At 34.6% G+C, this 16,903-nt stretch overlaps 1 protein-coding gene across 5 annotated transcripts in view; it reads left to right on the top strand.

The window, feature by feature from the left end:
* Positions 1-14,570, top strand: part of tinc (tincar) — a 183,138-nt gene extending 168,568 nt beyond the window's left edge. For all 5 annotated transcript variants that reach the window (XM_065350871.1, XM_065350866.1, XM_065350868.1 and 2 more), the window contains 8 exons: positions 4,755-4,934; positions 9,015-9,205; positions 9,557-9,735; positions 9,836-10,335; positions 10,415-10,583; positions 10,672-10,822; positions 11,069-11,272; positions 13,196-14,570. In XM_065350871.1, the coding sequence (XP_065206943.1) occupies positions 4,755-4,934; positions 9,015-9,205; positions 9,557-9,735; positions 9,836-10,335; positions 10,415-10,583; positions 10,672-10,822; positions 11,069-11,272; positions 13,196-14,107 (2,486 nt within the window). In that variant the 3' untranslated portion in view covers positions 14,108-14,570. The remainder of the gene's footprint in view (positions 1-4,754; positions 4,935-9,014; positions 9,206-9,556; positions 9,736-9,835; positions 10,336-10,414; positions 10,584-10,671; positions 10,823-11,068; positions 11,273-13,195) is intronic.
* Positions 14,571-16,903: the final 2,333 nt, after the last annotated feature.

The raw sequence follows: 16,903 nt of genomic DNA, 5'->3' as shown, positions 1-16,903 counted from the left end.
CCCTTGACAGACGCAGTCTATTCCACATCTTGAACTAAAAATAAAGTCTGGAAATTTCGTTATTTTTTTTACAAGTTCCCTTCGACAGATCTGTTAAATAATCAGAATAATTTAAAATCTAACCCTTCGAGAGAGTTGTGGGATCTGTAAATTTTGTCTACGAATTTAAAGAGTACCTTAACGAAATTGTCTTGGTTTATTTTTGACGACTCGATTTCTCTCACAATAGGAACATTTTACGTTCACTGAGATCATAGATAAAGACAACCGTATCGTAGAAGGTACCGTACTGTCTCTCGAATGGAGATTAATTACATTTAAGTCCCATTCTAACGATCCTATATACTGGTAAGTTGAAAACGTTAGTCCGAATTAATTAAACCAAGCTTACAATTATTCTCTTCCCCTATACGACTACGAGTATATTGTCCATCGTAGGTACCTACTCACATATACCTATACATAGGCGCCCAAAGTCCGGAACTCATATATTACAAAACGTTTCACTGGTGGTTTTTTTTTTGCTCCTGAAAGAAAATTAATCGGTTAGTTTTTCCGAAGCTGGAGCTGAAAGTAAATTTAAAAGTAAGGTAAGGGGTGGCTATTAATGACAGATAAGCTTCCCTTTAGGTAATAAAATTTTGTAATCCTTTGGACCAAGAATGTTTTTTTTATTTCTTATCCGGCACATCATTTAAATAAATTAGCCAATTTGTAAATCGTTTCGGATTCAATTATTTACGCGATATCGAAAATACCCTTTAAATGTTATAAATTATAAATTACAAACGAAATGCGTGAAAAATACGACCGCACCGGTTTGGTTATTTTTCAAGTAACCAGAGCAACGTTTTTATAATGAGGTCGTTTTTCAAAATACATCTTTTTCTCTTTACCAGACGCTAAGGGTTTCTTGGAAATTTCCAATTATGTATTCAGATGGCGATTTTTTCCCCTTCGTCTTTAGTTGGCTTTTCCTCTTTTTTTTTTTTATATTTGAAAAACGATCGAGCTTTTTTTCGTCGCTCGTAATAATAATAATTTCGTTCATTGTAAAAGCGTCTATTGTAAGTAACATTTTTATTCATTAATTTCCCGATGTTTCAAATACTTATTCGAGTTCGCCGCGTAAATGAAATTGCTGCTGGAAATTCTCCACGTTATGGCAGCAATTAGAAAAATTGCCATCTGCGCGATATAGTCACGTTCGTGGGAGTTGGGAGTTGGGACTTGGTTCGAGAATTGAGGAAATTTTGTGCTGAATTTTTTCCATTGGCGAATTCGAGAATGTTGATTAAGTACTTGGTTTTTTTTTGTGGATTTATTTTCAAATGAAAAAAGATTTTTCAAATTCTTTGCCTAAAATTTACTCTCGAGGAATGAAGCGAATCTACTCCGTTCTTAACTTTAACTGAAACTATAAAATACCGTGCATTTTGCTATATATAGACAATTACGTCTCGAATTCTCCACCTACGAGTGAAAATTCGCTACCAAATTTCATCACCTTTCGGCTATTAAAATGATTCTCGCCTCGCATAAATTTGATTAAGCAAACCATCAAACAAAAAATAATTCTTGGTATTCTAGCAGCTGGCCGAACGGTAAAACCATCATTAATTAAACTCAACGCGTACACCACGGACAACACGGAGCAATACGCTGGACGAGGATAAATGCAATTTATTCGGTATTAGCAGCTAGGTAATACTCCGTCGAGGTTTGATAAATAAACGAAGAATGCTTTTATAATTGAAGTGGGACCGAGCTATACGGAACTCGATGTATTAGGTAAACCTATCCCAAACGTCCAAATAATACGATTCCCTCTCGAGAGTCTCACCAGCCTCGTTGGGTTTCTACTTTCTGCTCGTGTAGTAAGTATTTTTACGAAATAAAAAACATTCGAGTACGATAACATGGCATGGTACACCGGTACACCCCTAACTTTGTTGCCGAATAAACACAATTTTCTATTTTATTAAAAAAAACCGTCTTTCAATACGAAATTTAATCAACGAGTTGTCGCATTTCAAAGGTTAAAAAAACTATTGTTCCGTATAGATAGCGCCGCGCCACCGCCGAGTTACGAGTATTTTTCCAAAATAACACGCGTTTCTTACAATTTTACCACGCTTCAATAACGCGTAAATACCGTGAAACCGGAGCGGAGCACACGATGATGGACTTGTTTATAAAATGAAATTTAATCCGATATTGCGCTCGAATTACAAATTTACATGAAATGTTTTCTGTTTTATTTCCATCTCTTTTTCCAATACTGAAATACCTTTTATACCTATAACCATTCGAGTGTTTGGATGATAAAAAAAAAAAAAACTATTTTGGTAGAACTTTTATGAGTACAAATCTACCAGCGAGATTCTCGCGAAATGTCAATTATTACTCAATTTGCATCAAAATTTGCCCATGTTCAAAAAAATATGTTCCTACGAGTACATCTGGAGAATTACTCTTTTCCCAAAAAATGTCAAAGTCTCATTTTCATTCCAAAATTGTAAAAAAGTACTATTTTCCAACAAAATTACCAAAAAGTCTTCATTCTATTGCTAAAATTGTCACATGTTTAACTTGTTTCCAAAAAATTGCAATAATCGTTGAAAATTCTTCCCTCTTACCAAAATATACTACTTTTTACAAAAACTCACAGAAAGGTCCATATTTTCTTGCCAAAAATGCTGAGAAGTTTTGTTTTCTTAAAAACAAAGTTACCTACCAAAAAAAGTTCTCCTTTTTGGCCAAAAGTAACTTTTCTTGGAAATTTTTCTACTGCAACAAAGGCCAGAGCCACGGCAGGTAAAAAGGTTACAGTTGAGTTAAAAGTCCACTGGACTGAAGGAACTTGAAGGTTGGCTATGGTCTCTGGGTCAAAGGGCCCTTTCGTCCTTTTTGCAAAAATTTTTATAAAATCTTCCCTTTTCTTAAATATATTTTTTTTGTTCAAAAATTGGCAGAAGGACGTCCTATTTGCCTAAAAGTCCTACTTTTTTGCCAAAAATGTCAGAAAGTCCCTATTTTTCTTTTAAAATTTCTATTGGCTTAATTATTTACCAAAAAATTTTCCCTGTTTTGCCAAAATCGCCACAAAGTACAAATCGTTTGCAAAAAGCTGTTTAAAGGCTCTATGTACTTTCTGCAAAACTTGTTTTGCAGAAATTCACAGAAAGTCCTCCTATTGTCCTACATTTATTTGGACAAAATTGTCTAAAAGTGCTCATTTTATTGCCAAAATTGCTAAAAATTCTGATTTTTTTGAAAATAAAAATCGCCAAAAATTCTTTTTTTGCTAAAATTGTTGATAAACCCTGTTTTTTTTTCATCAATATTCCCAAAAAGTCACCTTCTTTTATGTACCAAAAAACCCAAAAAAAAACTTTTTTTCTTTTTTTTATAGTTTAAAATTTTCAATTTATTACGGTTTTCTTCTAAAATAGAAAATTTTCACCTAAAAAATCACCGAGGCTCAAAAATGAAAAATTGTAATTTTCGAGTATTTTTACGTATTTTGCTTGGAATTTTATTTCTTCCAAAAATTTTGATCTTGAAAGTTCAAACACGGCAAAAAATGACAAAAAACACGTTTTCTGCAAAGTTTTAATTTTTTCAGAATGTTGCACCGATTTTTGAGCTCTACAAAAAATGTATGTTATTAAGGTGTAACTCAATTTCTGAAAAAATTTTGCCCGAAGGCCTCATCCCCGTTTTTCCCCTATGAACTTTTGAAATTTCAACATTCCCCTCCCCCCCCCCTAAAAAACCTAAATATGAACATTTTTTTTTGAAAAAATTTCAGACTATTTTTTGTTAAAGTTTCAAAACTTTTGGACCACCCCCTTCGGAGAACAAGAATTTTGAATTTTGAGTACATTGGCACATTTCTTGGGTTGGGGTTGGGGTTGGGGTTGTGGTTGGGGTTGGGGGGTTGGGTCGGCTCAAAATTTTTTTGCATGATTTTACATCCAAATCAACATTTTGAGTGAGTTTCGTCAAAATTGGAGAAAGTGAGGATTTCACCTATCTTATCCCAAAAGGTTTTTTTGACCCTCCCCTCCCCACCTTCGCCTTTCAATTTGAAATGTCCGAAAACTATGTGCTGTCGAAAGCTCTTCTTTAGTATGTTCTCTTGTTGTTAAGCATCTTGAATACATTTCTCATGATTTTTGACCGCCATTCTCATTCTAGGACGTGGTAGTGGTGATTCTGAAGTGAAGGGAGGGGAAATAAATTATTTTAAGGTTTTAATTTAAAATGACTGCAATATTCATTTGGTCCAAGACTGATTCGCCTATTTGTAACCATTTTCTAATGTCTTGTTTTTTGGGTGAAGGGGGGGGGGGGTGATGATGCACAAACGACGGTTACGGTATTCCCTGAAAATCTGTTTAATGGCTATCATGAACTTTTTGGAGCCTTATTCGACTCAAAATTTCACTGGTAGGTAAATTTTCAAACCTACGTTCCCCTTATTCCTTACCTTAATAATGATGAAAAAAACAATTACTGCTACTAATACAGATAAAAGCATCGACAAATGGATGTAAGTATGTATTAGCATGAGAGAGTAGGCATCTAGCACCTGCATACTGTATCTACTTACTTGGGGTTGGGGTGAAATTACTTCAATTTGATACATGTTATAGTAAATTGAAAATGGATGAATAAGTGTCTGTACTTTGTGCGTGTAAGTTTTTTCAATATCATTAATGATTTTTTTTTTCGTTTTTTCATTCCAGGTATGATATGGAAAACTGATCTAGACTTTCTCATTCCACACGAACCTTTAGCACCAGTTTCATTAAACTTCACGACATCGCTGAGTGTACCAACTTCGTCAATGGCAACAACCATTGCAAACTTGCAACCTAAATCGTTACCTTTATCAGTCACCCCTGGCCAGGAAATACTCATCAGTGGTAAGTCTTGTTTAGACAGAATACCCTTGCTCGACTATGGTCATAAAAATTTGAGCAATCCGGTAATAAAAATCCGGCCCATTCTATACAGGATGGTGAAATTTATCTGATTCGAGAATGCTATACGTACATAGATACGAGTACACGCGTTGAATGCGTTATTCGACCGAATGATTTGCTTTGTCTCATCATGTACATTTTATACGTAGTATAGCGAAGTTGTTCGAATAAGGCTCGATTTTGAAATAAAAAATTATAGCGACGATTAGGATTTAATGGAGCTTAAGGCTTTATAAATTAGGGAACGAAAATAGGGGTTGCAATTTCCATGTGTGATGAAATTATCTACCGGATGCAATCTTCGAAATCGCGGGGATGTGATTTATAGATATATTTATGAGCGGTGTTGTTTCGTGTTATGTTTTTTTTTGTTGTTGTTGCATAAACTGCTTGAAATACGTATTGGTACAGAGAGTATTACGGTGGTAGAATATTGAAAACATATCGAATTTATCGAGCACTTGGGAACTGTTTGGCGGATTGCGCGAATTTCTTCGACTTGGAAAATGATTTACATTCGAAATCAAATTCTTGCTGTGGATACGTTTCGGTTTGGTTAGACAGCTAGACAGCATGATTAAAAAAATCACTCGGAGTCTTTCTGACAGTGCAGGAATGAGGAATTTTGTAGAACGTGGCGTGGAAAAAATTGATAATACGTGTACAATTTACATAATAATACAATTTAGGCGACGCGTACGATATTATGAAACCAATCGCGTAGTATAATGTATGGATGACTCGCTTTTCACTAGATTATATAGTGCATACAACGTGAAAATAAAAGGACATTTATTACATGGGAACGCGACGCGACGCCCTGTACTATACCAGTTAAATTACGGGTGAATTTTGCTCGGGTACCTGTGCTTAATATGGTACACTACAAGTGCATGAGACTGCGTGAAATGAGATTTCATTCAATTACATCGAGCTGTAATTAAAGGCGAACTATTTACAATGTGATATTTGCATGGAAGCTGCTTTGATTTCTCAAATGCACATACAAGGTGTCCTGAGAGAGATTGACGAAATCCTAGTGTTGAATACTGGATATTCTGAGACATTGCTGTTTTAATGGTGATATCATCCACCGTATTTTGCCCGTCAACTCCCCCTCTGACCTCAAGTTTCTACCATGTGGTATAGGCAAACAAATTTGTCCATTTTTTCAAATTCATGCAGGATAATAGTCAGTCAAGACAATGACCTTGACTTTGATTTTGGCTGCATTTATGTATAGTCCAACAAAGTTCTTCACTTGCGCCATCTCTACTTTGTCTTCCAAAATCAACGTTACTAAGTTGTCATCTACACGTAGTTACATATCATTTAAGATGAGTGGTAAAATTGGCGAAAAATTTGTGGGAGGGGGAAGTGGGGGTCTCAAACTAAATTTTGTCGGTTTTCTGTAAAAAAAAAAAAAAAAGTGGAGAAAGAAATCAAATAAGATTTACCAAAAAAACTATCAATACACGTATAGTAAAATCTCGCTATGACGCTTTGGCTTATAATGCGACTTTCACTTTCTTCTAGTTGAGGTTTCAACACTATTCAGTGTAAAATTCACCCTTTACCTGTCCTGAAGGTCAAACAACACGTAAAATAGGTGAAATAGGCCACTTTTTTGTAAATACCTACTTGTGGTTGAGTTCAACACAGTCTTCAATCTGTGGGCGTTTTCAGGCCCTAGTAAGAACCTGTGGTTGAATCAAGACACAGTTTTCAATCAGTGTGTGTTTTCAGACCCAAGTAAGGATCTGTGGTTGAATCAGACACAGTTTTCAATCAGTGAGTGTTTTCAGACCCAAGTCAGGATCTGTGGTTGAATCAAACACCGTTTTCAATCAGTGAGTGTTTTCAGACCCAAGTCAGGATCTGTGGTTGAATCAGACATCATTTTCAATCAGTGGGTGTTTTCAGACCCAAGTCAGGACCTGTGGTTGAATCAGACACCATTTTCAATCAGTGGGTGTTTTCTGACCCAAGTAAATACTTGTGGATGAATCAGACACCGTTTTCAATCAGTGGGTGTTTTCAGACACATGTAAAATACTTGTGGGTGAATCAGACAACGCTTTTGATCAGTGTGTGTCTTCAGACCCAAGTAAAGATCTGTGGTAGAATCAGACATCATTTTCAATCAGTGGGTGTTTTCAGACCCAAGTCAGGACCTGAGGTTGATTCAGACACCCTTTTCAATCAGTGGGTGTTTTCAGACCCAAGTAAGGTTCTGTGGTTGAATCAGACACCGTTTTCAATCAGTGGGTGTTTTCAGACCCATGTAAAATACTTGTGGGTGAATCAGACAACGTTTTTGATCAGTATGTGTCTTCAGACCCAAGTAAAGATCTGTGGTAGAATCAGACACCATTTTCAATCAGTGGGTGTTTTCTGGCCCAAGTAAGGATCTGTGGTTGATTCAAACACAGTCTTCAATCATTGGGTGTTTTCAGACCCATGTAAATACTTGTGGATGAATCAGACACCCTTTTCAATCAGTGGGTGTTTTCAGACCCAAGTGAGGATCTGTGGTTGAATCAGACATCATTTTCAATCAGTGGGTGTTTTCAGACCCAAGTAAGGACCCGTGGTTGATTCAAACACAGTCTTCAATTTGTAGGTGTTTTCATACCCAGGTAAGAACCTGTGGTTAAATCGCGCTCAAGTGGCATGGCACCCTCTCAGTATATGTCGAAAATGTGGGCTCCTTGTGTTAATTTTAGGGTGAGGGGGGGTTAAAAATGGGGGTGAAATGGGGGGTTTCTCATCTTGAGGATGACCTAAGATCCTGAAATTTAAATGTGTTATTCACAGTGATGATACTTATCCATGGTACCATTTTGAACCCTTTTTATCAATTTGGGATCATATTAGGCCCTTCCAAAAAAATGACCTTTCCTTAATTTTCAATCTTGATCCTCCTCACTTCAAGGATCAACTCTAGCTTCCAAAAGTACCCCATTCCCCAATTTTGACTTTATTTGATCAATTAGAACAGGTTTCAAGTCATAAAATGTAAAAATCTCAAAAGTGCTGAAATCTATAATGAAGGTATGTACGTATACCTACATAAAATCTGACACACCGAAAATCGTCTGGTTTGACCTTGAAACGTCGATAAATATCAGCATTTTTGACCTCCGCTCTTTTTTCCGAAGTCGGACCTACCGCAATAGCCATCATTTTTAAACAAAAATTTGGCTAAAAAGGTTTCTTCCCGATGTAGCTTTTCCTCAGAATTGAAGGAACTATAATGGATTGACTTTTTCAAAGTGCTGTGTTGACTGGCTTTTTATACGCATCGGAAATGTGAACATGATTTTTTTTGTAGAGAATGTATAGTTCTACAAGTTGTGCTGTATTCATTTTGAAAATTCAAGGCACCAGAATTTTTGAAGAATTAATAAAAATTCAACAACGAATGTAGGTAAATTTGATAGGTGCTTATGTTGTGTGGTTTGCTGTATGTACCAGGTAAAATATTAGTTTCAGTTTGTTCACTCGCTTCTCGTACACCCTGTATGCATATTTCGATACATAAAGGTACAAATAATGTTCATACCTATAGTTCATTCACGTACCAGTTCCTATACCTACTTACAATGCAATACATTTCATATAATTTATTGTTTTGAACGACCACCAATATGAAAAATTTATAGCTAGGTATTCATATGCATTTTACCCATCGAAAAGTTATAGGTACCTCTAGTACGACGAAACGAACGAAGATAATTAAGATTCATAAATAGTGCTAATTTTTCAGCCGTATTGGAAGTTCTTTTTTTTCTACAGTCTCCAATGACCGCAGGCCTTTTAGCAAATTAATAATTTCAGGGATCGAGCCTCTGCGGCCGGCATTTTGCCACCCTTCGTTTGGTGGAAAATTAGATGACCGGACTAATTTCGAACCCTAAAAATTCCCGCTTCGGAATAATTTCCGGTTTTATGCCCACGTATTCGAGCTGGCCACAATATGGTGTTAATTGTGTGATTTTTTTTCTCGTTTTGTTGCAGATGATACAAATTTCGGATCTGTATCTATCGAGTTTCTGAATTATGCGCTGGCTCTGTTTATTTATTCGGTCCGATATCCGTCCGTGTTCTGGAGTACGAATAAATATTTCGGGATTTTGTTCTCGCTGCAGTTGCTGGTCAACAGCGTTCAGTGCTTGTTAATGCATGCTGGAGTGTGTATTTTGTATAAGGTAAGCTGAAACATTTTAAGACTACTTATTTAAAAATCAAAAGAACGTCCAAGTTCTGAAGCTTATATGCCAAACGTGTACTAAAAATTGAAGCTGCCCACCTCGCTTCTTGCAGTGTGGCAAACATTCATACATCTATATAGCCCAATTTGCCTATACCGCTTATAAAAGGCATTGGACATTTTTGTAGACCTGCAACGAGCGTTGAAAAACGTAAAGTGAAACGATTCGCCTCTAGCTCTGGTCAAATTAATGACCTTTCAAAAGTTGAGCTTTTCACGTCTCCTTGGTATAATTAAAAATATAAATTCCTTTCAAAAGATATTGATCTAGACCTACGTGATTTTCCAGGTTCACGTCGTCGGCGCCAAAGAAGCCATACCATTGTTGAATCTAAGACTAAGTAAATGGGCACTGAAATTCGGCACGCCGTTCATTTTAAATAAAGAAGTCACCATCGCCTTATACGTTATGTCAGTCATTTTAATATTGGTTTCCAGTTTAGTTCTATATTTATACGGATATGGAAGGTGAGTTACTCCTACGTGAAAAATATCTCCAACTTATTATAGCTCGAATCGATTTGAAAACTGTAACTAAAAAATGTACAATGCGACGTCTATGTTACAGATTGAACTCGTTCCTGAATCGAGAAAAAGCTCGGCGTATAATTTCGTTAAAAGATTCTTATTCAGGACGCACATGGGGATACTTTACACATTGTGCTGCGTTATGTATTCTGGTAGCGATCGGCGTATGTGAAGCTCCGTTGTTATACGATTTCACGTTGATATATCGCGGAAGCGTAGATATGATGGTTTTAACCGTAATATTATCTTCGATATTGCATTTATTCATATGGGTACTTCTGTGGTTGATTTTAACGCTAAAACAGCATTGGGAGTTTAAATTACACGTCACCGTTGGCCACGCTACCGTCAGGTCGGCCCATTCGATTAGGTTAATTACCGACGTTCAGCTCATGTCGGCCAATACCGATCCGGTAAATGCTCCTTTACTGGTGGTCGGTCATGGCAGAACGTATACCATATCGGAACCTAATTCCAAAAAAGCCATCATGACTGTTATACAAAAAACTACCATGGAGAAGAAATTAAAATGTGGGCAAGGTGAGCATCGCAGAGAAGATGTTTTAAGTTACTATCTACTATCTAGATACGAGAATTTCATAATTTCTATTTTTTCCAGCTGGCGGTAGCAAAAACATGACTGATGACGAAGAGCAAATTTATTGGCTGAGGCCAAAATCAAGAACACCGAGAAATTCACCCGATTCTTCGAGTTCTGAAACACGTTTTGGATGGTTTACGAAGAAGAAAGGTGAAAAGGCAACTGTTGAAGAAATGGCAGTACTGACGTAAGGATTTTAATATCTGTGCTGGTGATTGAGTTACGTTACATGATTGATTCACTAATTTTATTGAAATGTTTTTTATGTAAATTAGGAAATCGAGTAGTCGAAAACAGACTGCGTTATGTCCAGAAGATGAGGGCGACGGTGATTACGTCAGATTAAGGGAACTTCCTGGTATCGGACACGTTGCCACGATTACGAGAGCAGATCACAGCGACGATACTGCTTCCGAAGATAATAAGGTAAACTAAAGTTGAATTTTTTTTTCGATTCTTGAATTGATGATAATTCGTCGAGAAATCCATCAAAAAATCCTGAAAGCCTACGAAAAATGATTTTTGTTCGGAAATTTCAAATTTTATCCCTAAATAAAATCAATCTTGAAAAATGCATTCAGTAATAGATAGTAATTACAATTTTCCTTTTTTTTTTTTAAATGAATGTGAAATGTTTACTTACCTTGTATTAATTTTGATTGTTTTTTTCAGCTTTTGGAATCTGTGAGAAACGATAGGATCACTTACGCAAGTGTAAATAAAGATTTACTAAATCCAGTTTCACGAGAGTACGAAGATCCTAGTCCATTGCTCACGCCAGAGCCCCACGATCATGATGATCTGCCTCCCCCACCGCCAGAGTTATCCGTTGGTTTGAATCAATGTCATATGGCTCAAGCAAGCATCGAACATCAGGTTTGTTGAGTAACTTCTGCCAGTCATGGTATTTGAGACCTAGAACGTCGTATTGTTTCGTTCTCTGATTCTAGTTGCTTCAAATATTGCGACAATTTCATACGAACTTTTTCATGAAAGCCAACCCTCTCTTCCCACTCATAAAAAATCATCCCGAACAGCGGAAAATTCATAGATTGAATATAAAAGTCGAAAGAGCATACAAAAATATTTCATCAAGACAATTTTCAATCGCTGAAGTTCATTTTTAAATTTTTGATAAATTGTTAAAAATCCAAACTTGCTTACATTTTATTAAAAAAATTAAATTTGATTTTTTTTAAAGTGGAAAAATCTGAAAGTATTATTTCTGAATCAACAATGGAATAATATGAGAAATTTGGCGCTAGAGGGCGTTAGTTACAACGTATGTTGCTTCAAATACCTACTACCTTTCTTCCTATAAAACAAAAACTTTTTTCTTTTTTTTTTAAGACTTGAAATTAAAAAATTTTTTTGTTTTGAATTTTTTTAAATTTGTTTTTAAAAAAAAAACTGAAAATTATTTTGCAGAAAATGCAATTTTTCTCACTCTCCAGTAAAAAAATATGCAATTTGCTTCTTGAAAAAAAAAATTGCAAATTGCAAAGATTTCGTAGAATATTTTTTTATCATTCATTTTTTTTCAAATTTCCTGATTTTCGATACCTATCATCCAACATAACTTTTCTGAAACACAAACTGAAACGTAATTATTAAATTGAAATTTCTAAACAGTTTTGGAAAGCAGGTTTTCTTCAGTGGTAGCAAAACGAAATATTTTTTTTTTCATAACGTTATGTAAAATGGAAAAACAAAGTTTTTCGTTTCGATTTGAAAATGAATTTTGCACCCTTAAAAACCGAAATATTGTATTTTTTTTTTTTGAATTTTTCAATTTCGCACCTCGCCTTTGGAGTTTATTTTGGGTTTTGCGGTGAAATGGAGAAATAAAATCAACGCTAATTCCCATATCCGAAATTTTAACTTTTCATGTGCAAAACTCTGAGTTTACTCCTCTAAATTTTTCTTCTATATCACTGTAGGTACATCTTCCCTCCCCTTACCATGATCTTCTGCAGGGTGGACGAAAATTTTGGGCGGGCCATTAAGGAGAACTCGTAAAAAAAAATAATGAAATCAGAAGATGTGATCTAATTTTCGTTTCCAATTTGTATGTATGGAATACCCGCGTTTGAAGACCATTTTATGGTGTTGATAGAATTGCCTACTCAGTTTGCCGTAAATACACTAAATACAGTAATCTAATTTACGGCAAACTGAGTATGCAATTTTATTAACATCCATGTTCCTTTGCTATTTTCAGTTTTCCATTAGGTATTAGATTTGACTTGAATTCAGTGGTAACTCGTAAAGTTCTGAAAAGCTTTAAAATGTATACTGAGGTGAAAGCTCAACTTTTTACGAAAAGTTCGAAAATTGAAAACTACAATTTGAGAATTTGACAAAATCGTGGTAATTTTTTACCCTCTTTTCAACGAACAAATTTTCAACATAGAGCTGAATATGAATACCTATAATTTAAAATGATTTTAAAAATGAAATTGCGAATCGATTATTATCATAATATGCTTCAAAGGAAGCCTCAGTTTGAAAATTGACCCATTTTTTGGCGCAACCTCTCCACTTCTCCCTCCATCAATGCTTTTAAATAGAGCCAAAATGGTCGCTGAGTTCAAATAATCATTTATTTTTTAAAAGTGACCACTCAGTCAGTGTTCCTTACACTTCTCGCCCCCTCCCATCTTTCCCTTTAGCTGTGTAGTTCGTGAGAAAAATCCAGTAAGCAAAGCTCAAGGAATACAGAGGACGAATCATGCTAACAGTATTGATATTAAAATAACTATATCCAGTTACTCATTGTATGTATGATTTAATTCCTAGGATTTATCGAAATGCCTACACCGAAGCGACTCCGGAATGCCGCCGGAAGAAATACCATCTCATTCAGATTCTGAAATATCCGGTGGCTCACCACCCGACCGTACCTGTTCCAATAGCGAAACTTCGAGCGGCATACATTCCAACTCCAGCCGAGACTCCGAACACCAAAAGCCCCTGGATCAAAACGCAATGCCAATGTTCAACGAAGCAGCTCAAAAAATCCATCCTCAGCAGTGGATCCAGCGCAACATAATCCACTCGCCACCACCGTACCAGAATAATCGCGTTTATAAACCTCAGCAGCATTACGCCGTCGCTAGTAAGACGCCAGTCATTAACGAAGTAGCTGAAGAAACGACGGTAGTAATTAGACGTAAAAATTCGGTCAATTTAAAGTCACCGATCATGAGCTCAGATGTGAGTGGTGACCGGTTCTGTAGATCGACCAATATGCGTATGACATCGTTCACCGATCACCCGGAGCAAAATAAGTTATCGGCTACTCTGCCTCATTATCCGACATCTCAGCCGGTTGGTTTACCTTATCAACACTGCTCGACGATGCCATTACCTATTAGTAATCCTAATTGTAATATGCTTGCCAACGGTGGCAGTTGTAGTTCGTTTCCTAGACCTCATACCACTATACCTACCCATCATAATGGTATTCGTTTATGTAACCAAAATCAAGTCAACCCTTATACTAAATTCCCGTTACCGGTACACCATGGTTACCCATCAGCACTAGAAAATCAACACTGTGCCTTAAAAACTAGTCATCACACCTTCCCTCAAATACCCGTCCATCCGGCTAAATACAATTTACAAAGGAATGCCGAACGAGATTCGGCTAATTTCTCAATGGGATCGAGTGGCGATTCGGATGTCTGTAATGGAACAGCTGTATCGTAATGGCAGGCTCGTTATATGCTTTAATGTAGCATTCTAGATGTTTATATCATTTTCGAATGTAAATAGGTACCTATTTATTCGGTAATTTTCTTGTTTATACGCTTTTTATATCGATCTTCGGTAGATTTTTTTCCTTCAACGTGTAGATCTTTAGAGTATTTTTTTTTTGTGATGGATCTATGATGCTTTTAAACGTACTGTTTTATTTTTTTACGTTTTTAATTATTTCATATTGATTTATATACTCGTACGTTGGGAAATTGACTGTCATTTTTACTGGGGCGGTGCTGCTTATTTAATGCATCTGACTTCTGAGCAACTTGGAACAATAAAAGAAATATTTTCAGTTCGACAGACTGGTTTTATAATGTGTAAAAATTTTAATTTTTTTTAAATGAATTTTTTTGATATATATATATTTTTTTTAAAAACGAAATCGGCACTGCCTTATTTTTCTTTTTTTTCTTTTTTTTAAAACAAAATTTGGCTTATGTGATTTTAATCAAAGTGAATATTTACGCAAATATGTAATAACGTAAATAATAAATAATTTAATATTGTTGATGCCATATACTAAATAAGCATACAGAAGTGAGATCCTGTTCAAATTAGTTGTCAGTTTGTTTCTTTGTTTTACATAATTGGTATAGATAATAAGGGTGCTATGTTGTTTTGTTTTTTTCTCTCTTTATCGTGTATAATTTCATGGCATAATTATGTCGGAAAAAGTTCACATTATGAAACTTTTCCCCCTAATTCACCAAATTAACGTAAGGCAATTCTAGTCCAAGGGGATGTAAAAAATTATTCTATGTTTTAGTTGAATTTTATGTTGTACGATTTTTATGTGACAAATATTATCATTATTCTAGTAGATTATATGTTTTAAAACCCTGGTAACAAATCCTGAAGCATGTTGCTTTTCATCCTTTCATGTTACACTCCGAAATAATTTTAATTTAAGCTAAAAATACGTATATTTTAAAGCTTGATCTCATTTATTAACGAAAGAATATTTTTGTTGATTTTCTTCAGTTGTTATACTTCTGTATTTTTCTTTATTTTTTTTTCCTTCTCTGAAAGTTTCAGTCGAAGTCAAAACTGTCTTGTTGTATATATTTAAGACTGATTTTTTTTCTTTTGTGGCAGTAGATAGATCTTTTTGAAAATTGATTCGAATTTGCATTATCAATAATTTTGTATGGATTTTTTTTATGTTTTATAATTACATATCAAAATTAAATAGCCTTTGTAACAATATATACGTTTTGATATTGGTAGTTTGGATTTTTTTCTCGTATCTGAGGATGCAGTTTCTCATCATTTAGGGTTTCAATTTCAATATGTATAGGCTGTGATAAATTCTCAAAAAATAGACACGTTTCTTGATCAGAGATTTATTATTTATCATAAATCATAATGAAAGATAGAAAATATTACAACTGCATTCTTTTATAAAAGTAATAATCATGAGTCCACAAATTTGCTAAAAATAAGATTTGTGATGATAAAATTAGGATTATAAAAAATTAAAATGGTAAATTATGAGCAGTTTTACATATGATAACTGATCATAAGTAAGGTAAATCAAACCAAAAACTGAACATTCAACATTTTTAACAAATAGAATACCTAATTAATAAAATACCTACATATAATTAAATACATAGAACACTTTTAATAAATTAGTACTTTTTTATAAAAATGAAATACAGACCTAAAAAAAAACAACAAAAATACTTAAACGAAGAAGTAATGGAAGTAATGGCTTAGTAAAAATAAACCATTGTTGTGGGGTCAGAGTGATGGCACAGGCGTGAGACGAGATGAAGCGCACTTGTCTCTCAAAATTAACTTTTGAATTTATTTACACTTTTTCGGAACAACTTCAACTTTTAATTACTGAATAAAATTTTTGTAGGATTAGATTTTAGTTCACTCTAACTATGGTGAACTGATCAATAGAATTTGCTTATTATTAATTTAAATTATGTCATGTTATGTCATGAAAGTACGTAAGTATGTATTATGTCATGCTGTTGTTTTGAGTACCTACCTATAGTTTTGAGATAGGAATGAACGATTCAATTTGATAACGGTAAGTTTTCAAAATACTATGGTTTGGCTAATTTATTCAAAATGAACTGATTTGGGTCATAGCAACCATAAATTCAAATTTATCATCAGCAGATTAAAAAAAATATGTAAAAGTAAAAAGAAATCTTACCGATACTAGTTGAATAATGAAAATAAAAAAATAATTACCTACCTAACAATTCTTACTGACCAAGGTAAACAAAAAAAAAAAAAAAAATTAAAAATAGGTAGGCACAAGGCACAATTACAGTATGTACTATGTAGGCAAAAGAAGAGTTCAACTTTCAGAAACGCAGATGATTATGGAATCGTGGACTTATAATTTGAAAATCTACCAAACAATAAAAATTCTGACAGCGTTGCTTCAAAGTTCAAATCACGATTAAATGAACTGTTTAGAGACCACGATGTCAAAAAATCAAATTGCATACTCAGAAAGTAGGTATATGCGACACCATGACGGTCTGAGCGATACTATACCATATGTCAGCAATTTTTTTTTTTCATTTTATTGCATTTTCAGATACCTAGTGTTTTTATTCCTCTTTACAATGGTGCAAACAGATTTTTAAAATAGGTATTTAAATTTGACAAATCTACAACATTTTAAATTTATGTAAAAAAACCAATTCGAATTTTTTTTTTAATAATTTTTTTTTGGATTTTTACTTTCTTTTGCAATGTAAGTATAAGTGAAAA

The sequence above is a fragment of the Planococcus citri genome, chromosome 2, assembly GCF_950023065.1.
Source record: "Planococcus citri chromosome 2, ihPlaCitr1.1, whole genome shotgun sequence".
In the NCBI taxonomy this organism is placed as follows: domain Eukaryota; kingdom Metazoa; phylum Arthropoda; class Insecta; order Hemiptera; family Pseudococcidae; genus Planococcus; species Planococcus citri.
This window is presented reverse-complemented; position numbering and strand designations above follow the sequence as displayed.